The sequence below is a fragment of the Plecotus auritus genome, assembly GCF_963455305.1.
Source record: "Plecotus auritus genome assembly, chromosome: X".
In the NCBI taxonomy this organism is placed as follows: Eukaryota; Metazoa; Chordata; class Mammalia; order Chiroptera; family Vespertilionidae; genus Plecotus; species Plecotus auritus.
In genome coordinates this window covers 40,532,205-40,549,316 of record NC_137784.1, presented here as the reverse complement: position 1 = coordinate 40,549,316, position 17,112 = coordinate 40,532,205, and the positions used below count along the sequence as shown (strand labels likewise).

The window sequence follows — 17,112 nt, the reverse complement described above, 5'->3', positions numbered from 1 at the left end:
GAATCAGAAAAAGACTGAGAAGAAGTGGTGAGTGAGGAGGTAGGTAATTCATAAGAATGTGGTGTCCTAGAAGCCGAGTGAAGAAAGTATTTCAAGTAGTAGTGAGTGTAAAAAAAAAAAAAAAAAAAGGAGTGATTATCTGTGTAAAATGCGGCTAATAGGGCAAGTAAAATGAGGACTGATAATTTGCCATTATGTTTATTAAAGTAAAGGTCACTGGTTGTACTGTATGAACAATTCTTTGAAGTAGTAGAAACAAAGACTTTATTGGAATGGGTTCATAATAGAAAGGGAAGATATGAATTGGAGCTGCCAATGAAGTCAACACTTTCTGAGAAGTTTTTCTATATGTACAGAAGCAGATAAATGGGACAGTAGATAGAGAGGTAAGTGAGATCAAGAAGGATTTTTTAAAAAAGATAGGACTATGTATAGTAGAGATAGAAAATTTTATTATGTAAGAGAGAGAGGGGTGAGTTGTTAGATGTTTGTAGAATATGCAAAGGATGGGGAGCTAGTGCAAAAGTAGAGAGGTTGTCCTTAAATAGGAGCAGAGGCAGTATATGATAGAAGGGAAGGTAGATTAATGTGTACACAGATACAGACAGGTAGCTGAGTAGATGTGGCAATGAGAGCTTGAAGAAGTTCTATTCTGATTTTATTTTTTTTCTGAGGTAGGATGCAGAGTTATCCTCTGGTATGAGAATGGGAGAAGAGATATAGAAGAAATGGAGAATGAATGGACTAGGGAACCATAATAGAATTGCCAGACAGCACTAAGGGCCCACTTAAAGTTAATAGTTACACGCTTACACTGAGACATCAGTATGGTTGTATGTTTTCATATAACCACATTCAACTACTGATCCACAATAAATATTTTTAATTTAATTCAATTACCTTGGAAGGTCAAGGGGAAAGGCCAAAAGGTAAGCTTCACCAAGAAAGTAACATTTGAACAGGCTCCTGAAAAATATGATGCAGCCAGGCCGGCGTGGCTCAGTGGTTGAGCGTCAACCTATGAACCAGGAAGTCACAGTTTGATTCCCAGTCGGGGCACATGACCAGATTTCAGGCTCAATTCCCAGTAGGAGGCGTGCAGGAGGCAGCTGATCAATAATTCTCTCTCAGCATTGATGTTTCTGTCTCTCCCTCTCCCTTCCTCTCTGAAATCAATAAAAATATATTTTTAAAAAAGAATATGATGCAGTTTAGTATTTTGAGAGGAGGGGTAAGGATGTTCCAGGTGGAGGCAGCAACATATTCGAAAGCCCACAGGCATGGAAGAGCAGAGTATGTTTCTTCAAAATTTGGAAAGCAGTGTTATAGTCTGCATTCTACTAAAAATACAATGTAGTGACTGTGCAAGGTTAGGCAGGAAGAATGTGTCTCATGGGGTTGTTATAAATATAAAATGAGCTCATTAAATGTTATTTCTGTACTTTCAGGTGCTCTTTCATACTCAGAAGCTCTTAATGCTCAGCACTACAAAGTCCTCATTGGTAACCGGGAGTGGATGACTAGAAATGGTCTTGTCATTAATAATGATGTAGATGATTCCATGACTGAACATGAGAGAAGAGGCCGTACGGCTGTATTGGTGGCAATTGATAGTAAGGTTTTCAATGAGTACACTATGACTCAATGTTGTGATCTCAGCTATTGTTTTATGTGTATTTTTTAGAGACTTCTGAATTATAAGGATTATTTGAAAGCAGCCTGAATGCAATGAAAATGTTAGCAATACATATTTGTTATAGATAAATTTAAAATTCTCTTGCATTTGCCTGACTTTATTTTCTTCCCTAGCCTATGTGTTGTTGTTTTTAAAAACTAATCAAGGTTTTTTTAAAACCTAAAAATGAAATAACATTAAACTAATAGCAAAGTAAAATAATATTTATAATCTCATCATTCTAACAATGTCAGTTTTAACTGTATATATTCCATTTCTGGTTTATATATGTATATACATACATATACATTCACAAAGAGAATTACACTATTAGTACATATGGTTGCATTTTATTGTATGTAAATTTTACCTCAATAAAATTGAATACAAAATTAAAATTTCTTATATACATACTATTTTATTTTGCTTTATTTTATATAATACCAAATATTTTTCAATTTTATTTTAATGCTGCATAATTTATCAAACTTATACATTATAATTAATTTAATCATCACCCTGTTGTAAATTTAAGCTATTCCTGATATTTCATTATTGTAAATAACACTACAATAAACATATTGAGGTTTTAGGTCCTTTCTTTTGTTAAATTACTTCTTAGGATAAATTTCTAGCTGTGAGATTAATTAGTCAACATTTATAATCCTTGCTAAGTATGAACACAGTATCTTACTATAAGGCCTTTTGAAGTCTAGGAAGAAGCAGAAAATATAATATACTTTTCTTTTTAAAAATGAAATAACTACTTGCAGTGACTCCCCTCCTCCCCCAGTAAAATGCCAGTTTTATCTCTATCCACTCCTTTATCGTAAAAATAAAAAAAAAAGTATTAGTTTTCAGTTCATTTGCCTGTAAATTAGCTAAATTGTTTGGGCTATTGGCCAATACTTCTCTAAGGAAAGAAAGGGGGTCTTTTAGTATCCAGTAAGGTTCCTCTTTTCATTTTCCTGTTACTATCTTTATTAATAACCCCTATCTTACTCTATGAAATTTTCATAAACAAACATGGAGGTTTGTTACAGAGTTTGTGGTATAAACTCTGTGTTGGCTTGGCGATATTTTTAGTTAAGCCAAGCCCTGAACAATTTTCCTTCACAAAATTCTTTTGTTTATGAAATTTTAAGTCAGAATATTATTCTGCTTTCTCGGTATTCCAAACTCTCTTCTTTTTTTGGTATTCCTATACTAGATGTGCTGTGCGGCTTGATAGCTATTGCTGATACAGTGAAGCCTGAAGCAGAACTGGCTGTCCATATTCTAAAATCCATGGGCTTGGAAGTAATTCTGATGACTGGAGACAATAGTAAAACAGCTAGATCTATTGCTTCTCAGGTAATTGGTTTACTTAGTTGTTGGGGTGGGGTATGTAGTAACTTCTAATTCTTTTGTTGTTGTTAATCCTTACCCAAGTTTATTTTTTTCCATTGATTTTTAGAGAGAGTTGAAGGGAGGGGGAGGCAGAGAGAGAGAAACATCGATTGGTTGCCTCCTGAACAAGCCTTATCCGGGGCTGGGGATCGAACCTGTAACTGAGGTACCTGCCCTTGACCAGAATCAAACCCAGGACCCTTCAGTCAGCTGATGCTCTAACCACTGAACAGAACCAGCTGGGGCACTTCTAATTCTTTATATACATTTCCTTTTTTTGCCTTCAAATGCTAAAAAGTTCATATTATCTATTATTTTCATTACCCCTGAGTAGATGTAACTGGTTTCTTAAAAAATTGGCATGCTATTCAGGCAGGAATTTGGGCTTTCTGTGCTACTGTAATAAGTAGAAAGCTATTTACTTAGTTCATGAGATGCTTAAGTGACATTGTGCACCAGTTTCTGTTGATGCTTTCTTTGAAATGTTGCTCAGATTTTTCACCAGTGCTGCCAGCCTAGGCCAGGCTCTAATCTTCTTATGCCAAAAATACAGCACTAGCTTTATGCACTTTCCTCTTCAGTTCATCCTGAACACCACTGATGAAACCATCTTCCTAGTACACCATTTGACATATCATTTTTCTGCTACTGACACCTATATTTGCCTTACCGTCAAAACTTTTCTCATATTAGTCTTTTTTTCTTAGGAATGCCTTGTCTCCTATTAAATAACACAAGTAATATATGAATCCATTCTTTTTTAAAATATATTTTATTGATTTTTACAGAGAGGAAGGGAGAGGGATAGAGAGTTAGAAACATAGATGAAAGAGAAACATCGATCAGCTGCCTCCTGCACACCCCCTACTGGGGATGTGCCGGTAACCAAGGTACATGCCCTTGACCGGAATCGAACTGGGGACCCTTGAGTCCGCAGGCCGACGCTCTATCCACTGAGCCAAACCGGTTAGGGCATGAATGCATTCTTGTATAAAAATACAGAAGGTTATAAAGTGAAAAGTTCCTCACCTTTTTCCCAAGCTTCCTGTAAGTCCTATCACCCACACTTTTTCATATGTATACACATTCATATACAAATGTATCATTTTGGTATTTTCAACATAAATGGAATAACCTTTTTTAAATTTTTTTATTTGAACTAATATAAGTCTTTTTTTCCTCTCTGAAATGAATAAGAATATATATTTTTAAAAGATTATTCCATTTTCAACATAAATGGAATAATCTTTTAAAAATATATATTCTTATTCATTTCAGAGAGGAAGGGAGAGGGGGAAGAGAGAGATAGAAACATCAATGATGAGAGAGAATCATTCATCAGCTCCCTCCTGCACAGAACCCGGGCATGTGCCCTGATAGGAAATCGAACTGTGACCTCCTGGATCATAGATAGGTGTTCAATCACTGAGTTATGCTGACTGGGCAATTGGATCATTTTTATATAGATTGTTTAGCAGTTTGCTTTTTTACATAACAATATGTTGCCTTGGAGCTTTGTCCATGTCTAAACATATAAAGTTATTTATTCTTTCTACATTGCTGCAAGGAATTCCATGGTGTGGCTGTATCATGATTTATTTAACCATTCCTCTAATGATGGGCACTTAGGTGGTTTTGAAAATTTTGTTGTTACAAACAGGGTAGTAATGTGCATCCTTGAACATACCTCTTTTTGTCACGTATAAATTTGTACAAAATATAGCTCGACGTGGAATTGCTGAACCAAATGATGTGCACAATTTGATGGATGCTGCCTAATACCCTCCAAAAAGACAGTGCCAATTTACACATTCACCAACAGTGTATAAGGAAGCTCATCTCTTCCTATCCTTACTATCACTGGGTATTATCAGCCTTTTAAAACTTGGACATGTGGTGGGCAGAAAATGAAGGCTCATTGCTGAGTTATATTTCAGGTACTCGGTAATATTTTTTTGAATTGAGTCTATTTTTCCTGACATAGGTTGGCATTACTAAGGTGTTTGCTGAAGTTCTACCTTCCCACAAGGTTGCTAAGGTGAAGCAACTTCAAGAGGAGGGGAAACGGGTAGCAATGGTAGGAGATGGAATCAATGACTCCCCAGCTCTGGCAATGGCCAATGTTGGGATTGCCATTGGCACAGGCACAGATGTAGCCATTGAAGCGGCCGATGTGGTTTTGATAAGGGTAAGTCCTGTAGCCTGCACTTTGAGGAGTGTAAATCTGCTCTACATAGTCAGGGATAGTGTCATAAAGTGCATCGAGCAGGATGATTCTGTTCTTCTAATTCCCATGCTCCCAGCTATTGAGACTGGGAGAATTCGAGATGGGTGTATGAGAAGTCTTACTAATTACTTCTAGACTTTCTTAATCCAGCAAAGCAAATGAGAATGAAAAGTTTCTAAAGTGAAGAACAAGATTTGGGAACATACTTAAAATTATCTTCAATAAATAGTGAGGTTATTTTAATAGTATTTAATCCCTCTACTAGCATACAACCCTAATGTGTTTTCAGAACTCAGAAAAGTTCTTGAAAAACATCTTCCAAGGCTGACTCAAGTTTTTAGCAATATCTGAGATTTGTAGTTAATTTACATATTACCCTAAGGTACATGTCATCTTCAATATACACAGTATCAAATGTAAAAATTACTAGTTAGGTTAGAGTCTCTTGCTAATATCACAAATATTTCTGTTCTCAGAATGATCTCCTGGATGTGGTGGCAAGTATTGATTTATCAAGGAAGACAGTCAAGAGGATTCGGATTAATTTTGTCTTCGCTCTAATTTATAATCTGGTTGGAATTCCTATAGCTGCTGGTACGTGACTGTTAACTAGTATTGCTTTTTCCTCTGAGGTCATTAGAGACATATCATTTTGGAAGTTTTAGGCTTTTTATTGGTTTTGAGCTCATTTTTTTGTGTGTAGCCTGCTGGTATGCTGAGAGGTAATATTAAAATCCACATTTTTATTTTCAGCAATGTTCATTATGGTCTAGAATGTATAAGCATTCTGACAGGTTTATTTTATTTTACTTTATCTTTTTCTCCAAGTTTACAGGGGAAAAAATGATACACTTACTTAAATTCATCAGTTAATCATATTTTGTTACATTGCTTCATCTCTTTCTACATATACTCTCATACATATACATATATATACTAGAGGTCCAGTGCATGAAATTCGTGCATGGGGTGGGGGTTGTCCCCTCAGCCCAGCCTGCACCCTCTCCAATCCGAGATCCCTCTCACAATCCTGGACTGCTGGCTCCTAATTGCTCACCTGCCTGCCTGCCTGATCACCCCTAACTGCCCCCTGCTGCCAGCCAGGTCGCCCCCAACTGCCCCCTCCTTGCTGGACTGGTCACTCCTAACTGCCCCCCCCCACTGTCCTGGTCACCCCTTACTGCCCCCCCACCAGCCTGGTCACCCCCAACTGTCCCCCCTGCTGGCCTGGTCGCCCCCAACTGCCTCACCTGCCGGCCTAGTTGCCCCTCACGGCCCCCCTGCTGGCCTGGTCGCCCCATGCAGCCTGCTTGTTCAGTCGTTTGGTCGTCCCTCACTAACCCCCCTGCTGGCCTGGGTGTAGGCAGCCATCTTGTGAGGGCATGACAGTCAATTTGCATATTACCTCTTTATTATATAGGATTTTTTTGCTTAAGGGAACAAATTTACCATTAATCTCACTACCTAAACACAACTACTGTTAGCATTTAGTCTATTTACTTCAGGTTTTTTTTACTTTGCATTAGTTTTTGTCTGGTCACATAGTTGTAATTATAGCATACAGAGAATTTTCTGCTCTTCATGTAATGTTACAATAGCCAATAGGTTTTTTGTTTTGTTTTTTACATTTGGGGACCAGATGAGAGATTGGATGAAGGAATATGACCAAGAAAAAGCATTTTAGAATCCTATATAATAAAAGGCTAATATGCAAATAGACCAAACCGCAGAACAACTGAACAACCAATCAAAGCATAATCCTATATAATAAGAGAGGAATATGCCAATTATCTGTTACGCCCTGAGGCATAACGACTGACCACGTAATGACCGGATCACGGATCTGCAGGAGGGTGGGGCAGCGAACTACAAGTGGGCAGCAGAGAGCTACAGTACAGGGCAGGGCAGCAAGCAAGCGGGAGGTGGAGAGCTTCAGGAGGGGGCAGGGCAGCAAGCTATGAGGGGGGGGGTGGGGGGAGCTACAGGAAGGCGGGGCAGCGGGTGGAGAGCTACAGGAGGGCGGCAGCGGCCTGCTTGCACACGGATTCGTACACAGGGCTACTAGTATGTTAATGATATGCTAAGGCTGCTCAACTGCTTGCTATGATGTGCACTGACCACCAGGGGGCAGATGGTCAACTGGTTGACCAGTTGCTATGACGTGCACTGACCATCAGGGGACAGATGCTCCAACAGGTAGGTTAGCTTGCTGCTGGGGTCTGGCTGATCAGGACTGAGCGAGATGGGCCGGACATGCCCTGGAGCCCTCCTGCGGTCCCTCCCCGGCCCAATCGTGCACCAGTGGGGTCCCTCAGCCTGACCTGCACCCTCTCGCAATCTGGGACTCCTCGGGGGATGTCAGAGAGCCAGTTTCAGCCTGATCCCACAGGCCACTCCCTTTGGGAGGGTGCCAGACGCAGGGCTCAAGGCTGGCGAGCACTGCAATGGCAGCGTGAGCCTCTCCCGATTGGGACTGATTGGGCGTGAGTCCACAGCAGGCCCAGTGGGGCCAGGATAAGCAGGAGTGGCAGGTAGGAGCTGCAGGCAGCGTTGGACTGTAGGTTTTGGCCCGATCCCTGCAGGCCACCCAGAGGGACCCCACCCATGCATGAATTCGTGCACCAGGCCTCTAGTTATTTAATAAACACCTGATAATCTCCTGTACTTGGGGGCTTGATAGAGGTTAGTAATAACATAAGAGAAATAGTTGTCATTTTCTTCTTGTTTTCTCTGGTTTGAGAGCTGAAGAAAGACAAAATGACATGAGAGCAATTACAAAGCTGTTGATAAACACAAATGCTGAGAGGACAAAGAGTAAAAGAACAATTAAAATCCAGAGAGATTAGCCCTGGCCGAATAGTTCAGTTGGTTAGTGTTGACCCAACACACCAAGGTTGTGGGTTTGATCCCTGGTCAGGGCACATACAAGAATCAATCAATGATGCCCTGGCCAGTTTTGCTCAGTGGATAGAGCATCAGCCTGAAGACTGAAGGGTCCTGGCTTCGATTCTGGTCAAGGGCACATGCCCGGGTTGCAGGCTTGATCCCAAGTGGAGGGCATGCAGGAGGCAGACGATCAATGATTCTCTCTTACCATTGATGTTTCTATCTCTCTCCCTCTCTCTTCCTCTCTAAAATCAGTAAAAATATATTTTAAAAAAGGAATCAACCGATGAATGCATAAATAAATGAAACAACAAATTGATGTTTCTCTCTGTCTCTTTCTCCCTTCCTCTCACTCAAATCAAAAAAATTTTTTAAATCCGGATAGATTAATTTATGGAGCAAGTTATTTTTTAAAAATATATGTAAATTATATAAGATCTCTGTAGAAAAAGTAGAAAATACAGTTACATACATAAAAATTTAAAAATACAATAAGTCTATCTCATCCCCATCATATGAGCAAATATTAAAATGTCTGTCAAAACCAAGTGTGGACAAGTTTTTGATAGAACTGTGATCTGTTACAGCCACTTTGGAAAGCAACTGAGGAATATCCACCTAAAGTTGAAAATGTGCCCATGTTATATATAACCCAGCAGCTACACCTCTAGGTGTGACTCTAGAGCAGCTGTGGGCAAACTACGGCCCGCGGGCCGGTCCGGCCCGTTCGGCTGTTCTATCTGGCCCGTGGAGCTGAAAGAGCGGAGGGTTCTCTTGCTCTCCCCTCCGCTCCTTCACCAGCAGCAGTGTTAACATGGCAATGTCGGGAAACACGGGGCCGAAGCTCCTTCTTCTGAGTGGGCGGATTTATATCCGCCCATTCAGTAGAAGGAACAACCTCTCAATCTTCCAGAGGCTCCTTGTAATGCCCGAGGACGCGTCCCCCGACATCACCCTGGGAATGCATAGACACATTATTGTGGTGATGTAGGGAGACACGGCCCTGGAGAGCACAGTATCAGAGCATTAGCTAAAAAGGAGACCAACAACACTGTTCCCACTGAAGTTGATGTTTTAAAGACCAAAAACCTTTCAACCCAGTCTACATTGCCATCTACATCTACGTCCCGGGCATAATTTGGAAGTTGCACTAAAGAAAATGTTTAATTTACTGTTTACACATTTTGTTCTTTTCTATTTGTTTTAGTTTTAAATTATTTTATTATATTTAAGTTTAATTTGAAAGGCTTTTGTACCTTTCCTTTGTTAGGCAATTTTATTTTGCCTTTGCCATCTTCAATATAAGGTATGTTATTGTGCTATGATTCCTCCATTTTTTGAAGTTTCAAATTATAATAATTAGTGTTTACATTCTTCTTGTTAAAATGTTTGAAATGAATAAAACTATTGAAATAAAAAAAAAGACTGTACCCTTTTATGTAATGATGTTTACTTTGAATTTATATTAGTTCACACAAACACTCCATCCATGCTTTTGTTCCGCCCCTCCAGCCCAGTTTAAGAACCCATTGTGGCCCTCGAGTCAAAAAGTTTGCCCACCCCTGCTCTAGAGTAATTCTCAAACACGTGCACAGGGAGACATGCACAAGAATGTTCACGGCAATACTCTATTAGTGAAAAATTGACAACCACATAAATTTCCACCAACAGGAATATTAATTGCTGAATAAATATCAAATGAGGAAATGATTTGTAAATATGTATTAGAAACACATTGGTGATCTGTTTAGTACTATCTGCTGTAACTAATCCACACCTGTTTCCTAGGAGTGTTTATGCCCATTGGTTTGGTTTTGCAGCCTTGGATGGGATCTGCTGCAATGGCTGCTTCATCTGTTTCAGTAGTACTTTCTTCTCTCTTCCTTAAACTGTAAGTATGATGGCTTGTTCACATTTGTGTTTTATATTACTTTTATCTTCCACAGTCAGTCTTGGTAATAACTGTCACCTATGTAATTATCACCTTATATAGTCTTAATAATAAGTCCAAACTGTCTTAATAATAAATGTCACCTATGTAATTATCACCTTATATAGTCTATACATAGCAAGCACAAGCACCAAGTGGGGTAAAATCGAGTACATAGACTCTGAGAGGTAGGATTTCTGATCATGTGACTACACACCATTCCTTTTGAGCTTTCCTAGCAGGGACCATCTTTGTACATTTCATACAGGTAAATCTCTTCATTTTTTAATGTAACAAGCATCTAGTTCACATTTGGTTATTTCAAACTAGTGTACTTTTGCATGTGTCCAGTTATAGGAAACCGACTTATGAGAATTACGAACTGCATGCCCGAAGTCACATGGGACAGAAAAATCCTTCAGAAATCAGCATTCATGTCGGAATAGATGACACCTCAAGAAATTCTCCTAAACTGGGTTTGCTGGACCGGATTGTTAATTACAGCAGAGCCTCCATAAACTCACTACTGTCTGATAAACGGTCCCTAAACAGCGTTGGTACCAGTGAACCTGACAAGCATTCACTCCTGGTAGGGGACTGCAGGGAAGATGACGACACTGCATTGTAACAGGCCACAACGAGTGCTACGAGCTCATGTTTTATACACTGACACAGTATACTTGATGCCACCTTAGCTTTTCAAAATATTATGAAAGGATTTTGTATAGGTTTTATGCTCTTATATTAGGGATTCTATTTGGATTGCATTTTTCTGATAACAAAAATATACTTTTCAGGGTATCAGCTCTGAACCCAGCTTTATTAAAAATAAACTTCCATTATTTTTTGTTTTCACTAGCAACCAATCAGGTAGGCCAGTGAGGTTTACAGCAAGCCCTTCAATGGAAGATTGCCAAACTGCTGCTAAAGTGATAGATGATTCTTTTATTTGACAAAAGAAACCTCAAGAGAAGGATAATTAAAAATTTGAAGATTTTAGAGCATGATCTTGAGGAGATTCTTGAGCCTTCATCCCTGCCAGATTGGGAAACAGTGGCTTTCAAAGCACTGTGTAAAGCATCTAGTTTTAGAAGGAAAATAGTAGAAACTGTTTGAAAATAGATATGCCTTCATTATTATAGGCTTTCTTTCCCCCTTATTTCTGTACATCTTTGTCTTTGTATTTGCTTTCTTAGATGACCCAGTATGTTTTCTTTTGTATCTCCTTTTGAGTAAGCTAAGTATGGGTGGTTTTTCATTGATAAAATTAACACAATATTTCCAATATCTTGTTCCTTTCTTTATCTTGTAGTTCAAAAGACTTTACAGGTCCTTAGCATTCCCTGCTTCCCATCTCATATTTCCATTGTTGTTAAAAGTATATCAGGTTCTTCCTTCAGTGACACTCTAGCTTGGTGCAAGCTTTCAATTCACTCCTGCAGAGTTCAGCTCTAGGTTGTTTTTAGTGTAGTCTATCAGCCTCAATCCAGAAACTTAAGATTTTTAAGCTTCTTCCACAATTGATTTTTTTCAAAGATCAAAGACTTTTCAAAGAATTTTTTACTGCCAGCTGGTGTGGTTCAGAGGTTGAACATCGGCCTATGAACCAGGAGGTCATGGTTTGGTTCCCGGTCAGGGCACATGTCCGGGTTTCAGGCTCGCTCCCTAGTAGAGGACATGCAGGAGGCAGCCAATCAGTGATTCTCTCTCAGCACTGATGTTTCTACCCCCTGCTCTCCCTCAACCTTCCTCTGTGAAATCAATAAAAACATTTTTAAAGGTATTTTTTTTTACCATCTTTAACATATAAGGGTCATAAAAAATTACTTGGGTTCACTAAATTTGTCCTTTTATGTGGTATATATTTGTCCTTAGCTGGTATATATAACTTAATAGATTTTAATTGTCTTTTAGTGTTTTAGATAACCACTCAAAATGACTTTTAATGCTATTATACAAAACTTCTTTTACCAAAAATACAATAAATTATAAAACAGAAATGAGAATTTCTCTAGGTTGTGATACCTTTTAGGCCAATCTCTACTTTTCTTTAGTTAAAACTTATGCACTTGCTAATTAGTGTGATTGGCAAATTCAGAGGTTTGTTCTCATTACCATATAAATTTAGAAATTCCTCTGTGAGTGCCTGGGAGTTTATACATTGGCCAGAGATCTGGTACTGTACTTGTATCACTATTAAAATTTCCTTGGTAATTGTAAGATGGATTTCATATGTAGAATATGTAAGTGAACTCATAAATAAATTTCCAATATTTTGTTCCCATTGCCATAAAGCTGCTAACACAGTGCCTAGTACATAGGGTTTGTATTCAGTAAATGTTAACTCTTTTCTCTGCTTGAGGTCAGTAATAAATATTAAAAATCATTGTTAAAGAGCAGAGTCTGAAATCAGATGGTAGTGGGGGATGGGTTTCTTTCCAGTCTACTTTCTCTCTCTCATCTTTTCATACACACACAAAAAAGTTTACATTATTCCATGTTGTCTTTTCAGATTTAGAGAAGATCTCATTTTTATCTCAGCTATTTTAAAGAAAGAACTGAAACTTGATGAAGGTGCTATTAATCTAGAAAGGCAAACACATTTTTAATGAAATAAGAATGAGTTTGTATGTCTAGGCTCTTTCTTAGACCAATGCCTATGCCATCTTCCATGCTACCAGTTTGAATTTTAATGTTTCTTATTATTTATTCCAGTGGCCCATCATACTATAACTTGTTTCTTCCAGAAGAAACAGTTAATACGATAGGTGTATACTAGACTTTTGAAAAAAGAAGCACCCCTCCCGTCACTCACTCTCTCTTACTTTTTTCCTCTCTCTCTCTGAAGCCAGTTACTTTTATTATTATGTGTGCGTTTGAGTTGTGCTCTTGGCCCCACCTGCCAAGGGACCCAAAGTTTTAAGATAGTGAGAAGAGCAGCCTATAGTCTGGGAAAAATCAAGGATATAATTTCAGCCCTTATTACCAGAACACAAAGCATGCTGTTTAGAAACAATCCTGCTTTAAATATATGTAGCCATCTTTGAGTTCTCTACTACAAGTTGTCTTTTGCAATCCTGAACTCCCATTAGCTTCATAGAGCACCCTGATTTACAGGAGAGAGAGAGGTGATATGTAGAGAGGATCAAAAACATTGCTTTCAGTTAAAATTAGCATTAAGAAACTGGTTACTAGTGAGAACAAATATTAGAAATGTGTATGTATGTGTGTATATCTGTTCATGTACATATATAAATACACACATATGTACACACATATTACCCTATAGAAGGAAAATAGATTGATAGTAGTTCCTCTTATCTGTGGGAGGTATGTTCCAAGACCCCCAGAGGATGCCTGAAACTGCAGATACAGCTGAACACTATGCTATGCTTTTCCCTACATACATTCTTTTCACTTAAACACTGTATGGCTTCTCTTTGGCATACCCAAATTGCCACCATCACTACTCTTGCACTTTGGGGCCATTATTAAGTAAAATGAGGGTTACTTGAACACAAGCAATGTGATACCATGACAGTCAATCTGTTAACTGTGATGGCTACTAAGTGACTAATGGGTGGGGAGTATTTATAATGTGGACATGCTGGACAAAGGGATGATTCATGTTTTGGGTGGGATGGACTGAGACAGTGTGAGATTACATCACAATACTCAGAATGGTGCACAATTTAAAACTTATGAATTGTCTTTTTCTTGGAATTATTCATTTAAGATTTTCGGACAATGGTTGACCATGTATAGCTGATAGGGGAAACTGAAACTACAGATAAGGAGGCACTACTGTATATTTGAATTTAATATTTGAAGTTCTTTATTTGTTATTCCTTTATCACTCTTCTGTATTCATTCAGCAACCATGCCCTCAGTCTGAAGTTAACAAAGATGTTTTGATATCCAGTGCTGATTCGGACTCAACTCTGGGGGGCGCCTTTTATCTTAAATATCCAAAGATGCCTTTTGAATTTCAAAGCTTAAAACACAACTAAAGTATTTAGTGTCATAGTATAAAGTATGGTTGTTATTTGTGAAAATAGAAATCCTATTTTTCCTTGTTTAGTATCAACATTTTAGAGTGTAAAATTTGATGTCTTGTGAATAAATAATTTTATATTGTGCTTTAACTTTTTAAAAAGTATTCTTTTTTCAAATGTATTCGTTGTTCAGAATGCTTAAATAGCACTGTAGACAGACATTTCCAAAAATTTAAGCATACATATATTTTATGTACACAGCTTAAAATCAAGAATGTATGTTCTTAGAAAAATTTTCCATTACTTGTGGATCTTGCTTTAAAATGATTTTTATTAATATTTATTTTACTCTTGTTATTTTTTGGGGGTGAGGCATCTGGTTATTGATTACTTTAATGAGAATAAAAACATTCCTGGAATAACTCCATTTGGATTTTTTGTTTGTTTAGTTCTTAGTTTTCAATATTTAAAAATATTATTTTATCAATAAAATGTATATATATTCATGTCAAATTATTAGCTATTTTTATACTAATTTTCTTTTTTTTTAATTTATCTTTAGTGTTGAAAGTAATACAGATGTACCCTTTTTTCCCATTGAACCCTTCAAACCCGCCTCTCCCCCCGCCCCAGGCCTTAAACACCCAATTGTCTGTGCCCATAGGTTATGCATATATGCATATAAGATCTTCGGTTAATCTTCCTACCCACAACCCCACCCCCACCTTCCCTCTAAGATCTATCAGTCTGTTCTATGTTTCTATGTCTCTGGATCTATTTTGTTCATCAGTTTATTTTGTTCTTTAGATTACACATATGAGTGAGATCATGTGATAATTGTCTTTCTCTGACTGTCTTATTTCGCTTAGTATAATACTCTCGTTTCCTCTGTGCTGTCTCAAAGGGTAAGAGATCCTTCTTTTTTACAGCTGCATAGTATTCCATGGTGTAAATGTACCACAGCTTTTTTATCCACTCATCTACTGATGAGCACTTGGGCTGTTTCCAGATCTTAGCTATTGTAATTTGTACTGCTATGAACATAGGGGTGCATATATTCTTTCTGATTGGTGTTTCAGGTTTCTAAGGATATATTCCTAGAAGTGGGATCACAGGGTCAAATGGCAGTTCCATTTTGAGTTTTTTAAGGAAACTTCATACTGTTTTCCACAGTGGCTGTACCAGTCTGTATTCCCACCAGCAGTGTACTAGGGTTCCCTTTTCTCCACATCCTCGCCAGCATTTGTCACTTGTTGATAATAGCCATTCTGACAGGTGTGAGGTGATACCTCATTGTCATTTTAATTTGCATCTCTCTGATGATTAGTGATTTTGAGCATTTTTTTCATACTCTCTTGGCCATCTGTATGTCCACTTTGGAGAAGTATCTATTTAGGTCCTTTGCCCATTTTTTAATTGGATTGTTCGTCTTCCTTTTGTTCAGTTGTATGAGTTCCTTATATATTTTGGAAATTAACCTCTTTTTTTCTTGTTAATCCTCTCCTGAGGATATTTTTCCATTGATGTTTAGAGAAAGTGGAAGAGAGAGGGAAAGACAGAGAGAAACATTGATGTGAGAGAAACACATCAATTGGTTGCCTCCTGCATGGGGCCCGACCAGGGCCAGGGCCCAGGAAGAAGCCTGCAACCAAGGTATATGCCCTTGACAGGAATCAAACCCAGGACCCTTTGGTCTGCAGGTCGATGCTCTATCCACCAAGCCAAACCGGTAAGATGAAAATTAACACCCTAACCGGTTTGGCTCAGTGGATAGAGCGTCGGCCTGTGGACTCAAGGGTCCCAGGTTCGATTCCGGTCAAGGGCATGTACCTTGGTTGCGGGCACATCCCCAGTAGGGAGTGTGCAGGAGGCAGCTGATCGATGTTTCTAGCTCTCTATCCCTCTCCCTTCCTCTCTGTAAAAAATCAATAAAATATATTTTTAAAAAAAGATGAAATTAACCTCTTATCATATGTATCATTGCCAAACATGTCCTCCCATGCAGTGGGCTCCCTTTTCATTTTGTTGATGGTTTCTTATGCAGAAGCTTTTTATTTTGATATGGTCCCATTTATTTATTTTCTCCTTAGTTTCCCTTGCCCTAGGAGATATATTGGGAAACATATTGCTATGAGAAATGCCTGAGATTTTACTGCCTATGGTTTCTTCAAAGATTTTTATGGTTTTATATTTAAGTCTTTTATCCATTTTGAGTTTATTCTTGTGTATGGTGTAAGTTGGTGGTCTAGTTTCTTTTTTTTTCTTTCTTTCTTTTTTTTTTTTTCCATGTATCTGTCCAATTTTCCCAACACCATTTATTGAAGACTGTCTTTTTAAAATTTTTATTATTTCAGAGAGGAAGGGAGAGGGGATAGAAATATTAGTGGAGAGAGAATCACTTATCAGCTGCCTCCTCCATGTCCCCTACTGGGGATCGAGTCTGCAACCCGGGCATGTGCCCAGACCAGGAATTGAACCATGACCTCCTGGTTCATGGGTTGGTGCTCAACGACTGAGTGACACCAGCCAGGTTGAAGAGACTGTCTTTACTCCATTGGATGCTGTTGTCTCCTTTGTCAAATATTAATTGAGCATAATGGCTTGGGTCGATTTCTGGGTTCTCTGTTCTGTTCCACTGGTCTATATGCTTGTTCTTATGCCAGTACAGGCTGTTTTTTATTACAGTGGCTTTGTAATATAATTTGATATCTGGTATTGTTATCCCTCCAACTTTGTTCCTTTCTGTGAAATAAGCCATTGGTGTTTTAATAGGGATTACATTGAATCTATACATTGCTTTGGGTAGTACTACTATAGACATTTTAATGGTGTTAATTCTACCAAGCCATGAACATGGTATATTCTTCCAGTTGTTTATATCTTCCTCTATTTCTTTTTCAACGTCCTGTAGTTTTCCGAGTACAGGCTTTTTACTTCCTTGGTTAAGTTTATTCCTAAGTATTTTAATTTTGTTGTTGTTGCAATGGTGAAATGAATTGCCTTTTTAGTT

At 38.3% G+C, this 17,112-nt stretch overlaps 1 protein-coding gene across 2 annotated transcripts in view; it reads left to right on the top strand.

Annotated features, from left to right (window-relative positions):
* Positions 1-14,528, top strand: part of ATP7A (ATPase copper transporting alpha) — a 233,049-nt gene extending 218,521 nt beyond the window's left edge. For both annotated transcript variants that reach the window (XM_080653268.1, XM_080653267.1), the window contains 6 exons: positions 1,449-1,613; positions 2,886-3,028; positions 5,049-5,252; positions 5,768-5,885; positions 9,966-10,068; positions 10,459-14,528. In XM_080653268.1, coding sequence (XP_080509394.1) covers positions 1,449-1,613; positions 2,886-3,028; positions 5,049-5,252; positions 5,768-5,885; positions 9,966-10,068; positions 10,459-10,735 — 1,010 coding nt within the window. In that variant the 3' untranslated portion in view covers positions 10,736-14,528. The remainder of the gene's footprint in view (positions 1-1,448; positions 1,614-2,885; positions 3,029-5,048; positions 5,253-5,767; positions 5,886-9,965; positions 10,069-10,458) is intronic.
* Positions 14,529-17,112: the final 2,584 nt, after the last annotated feature.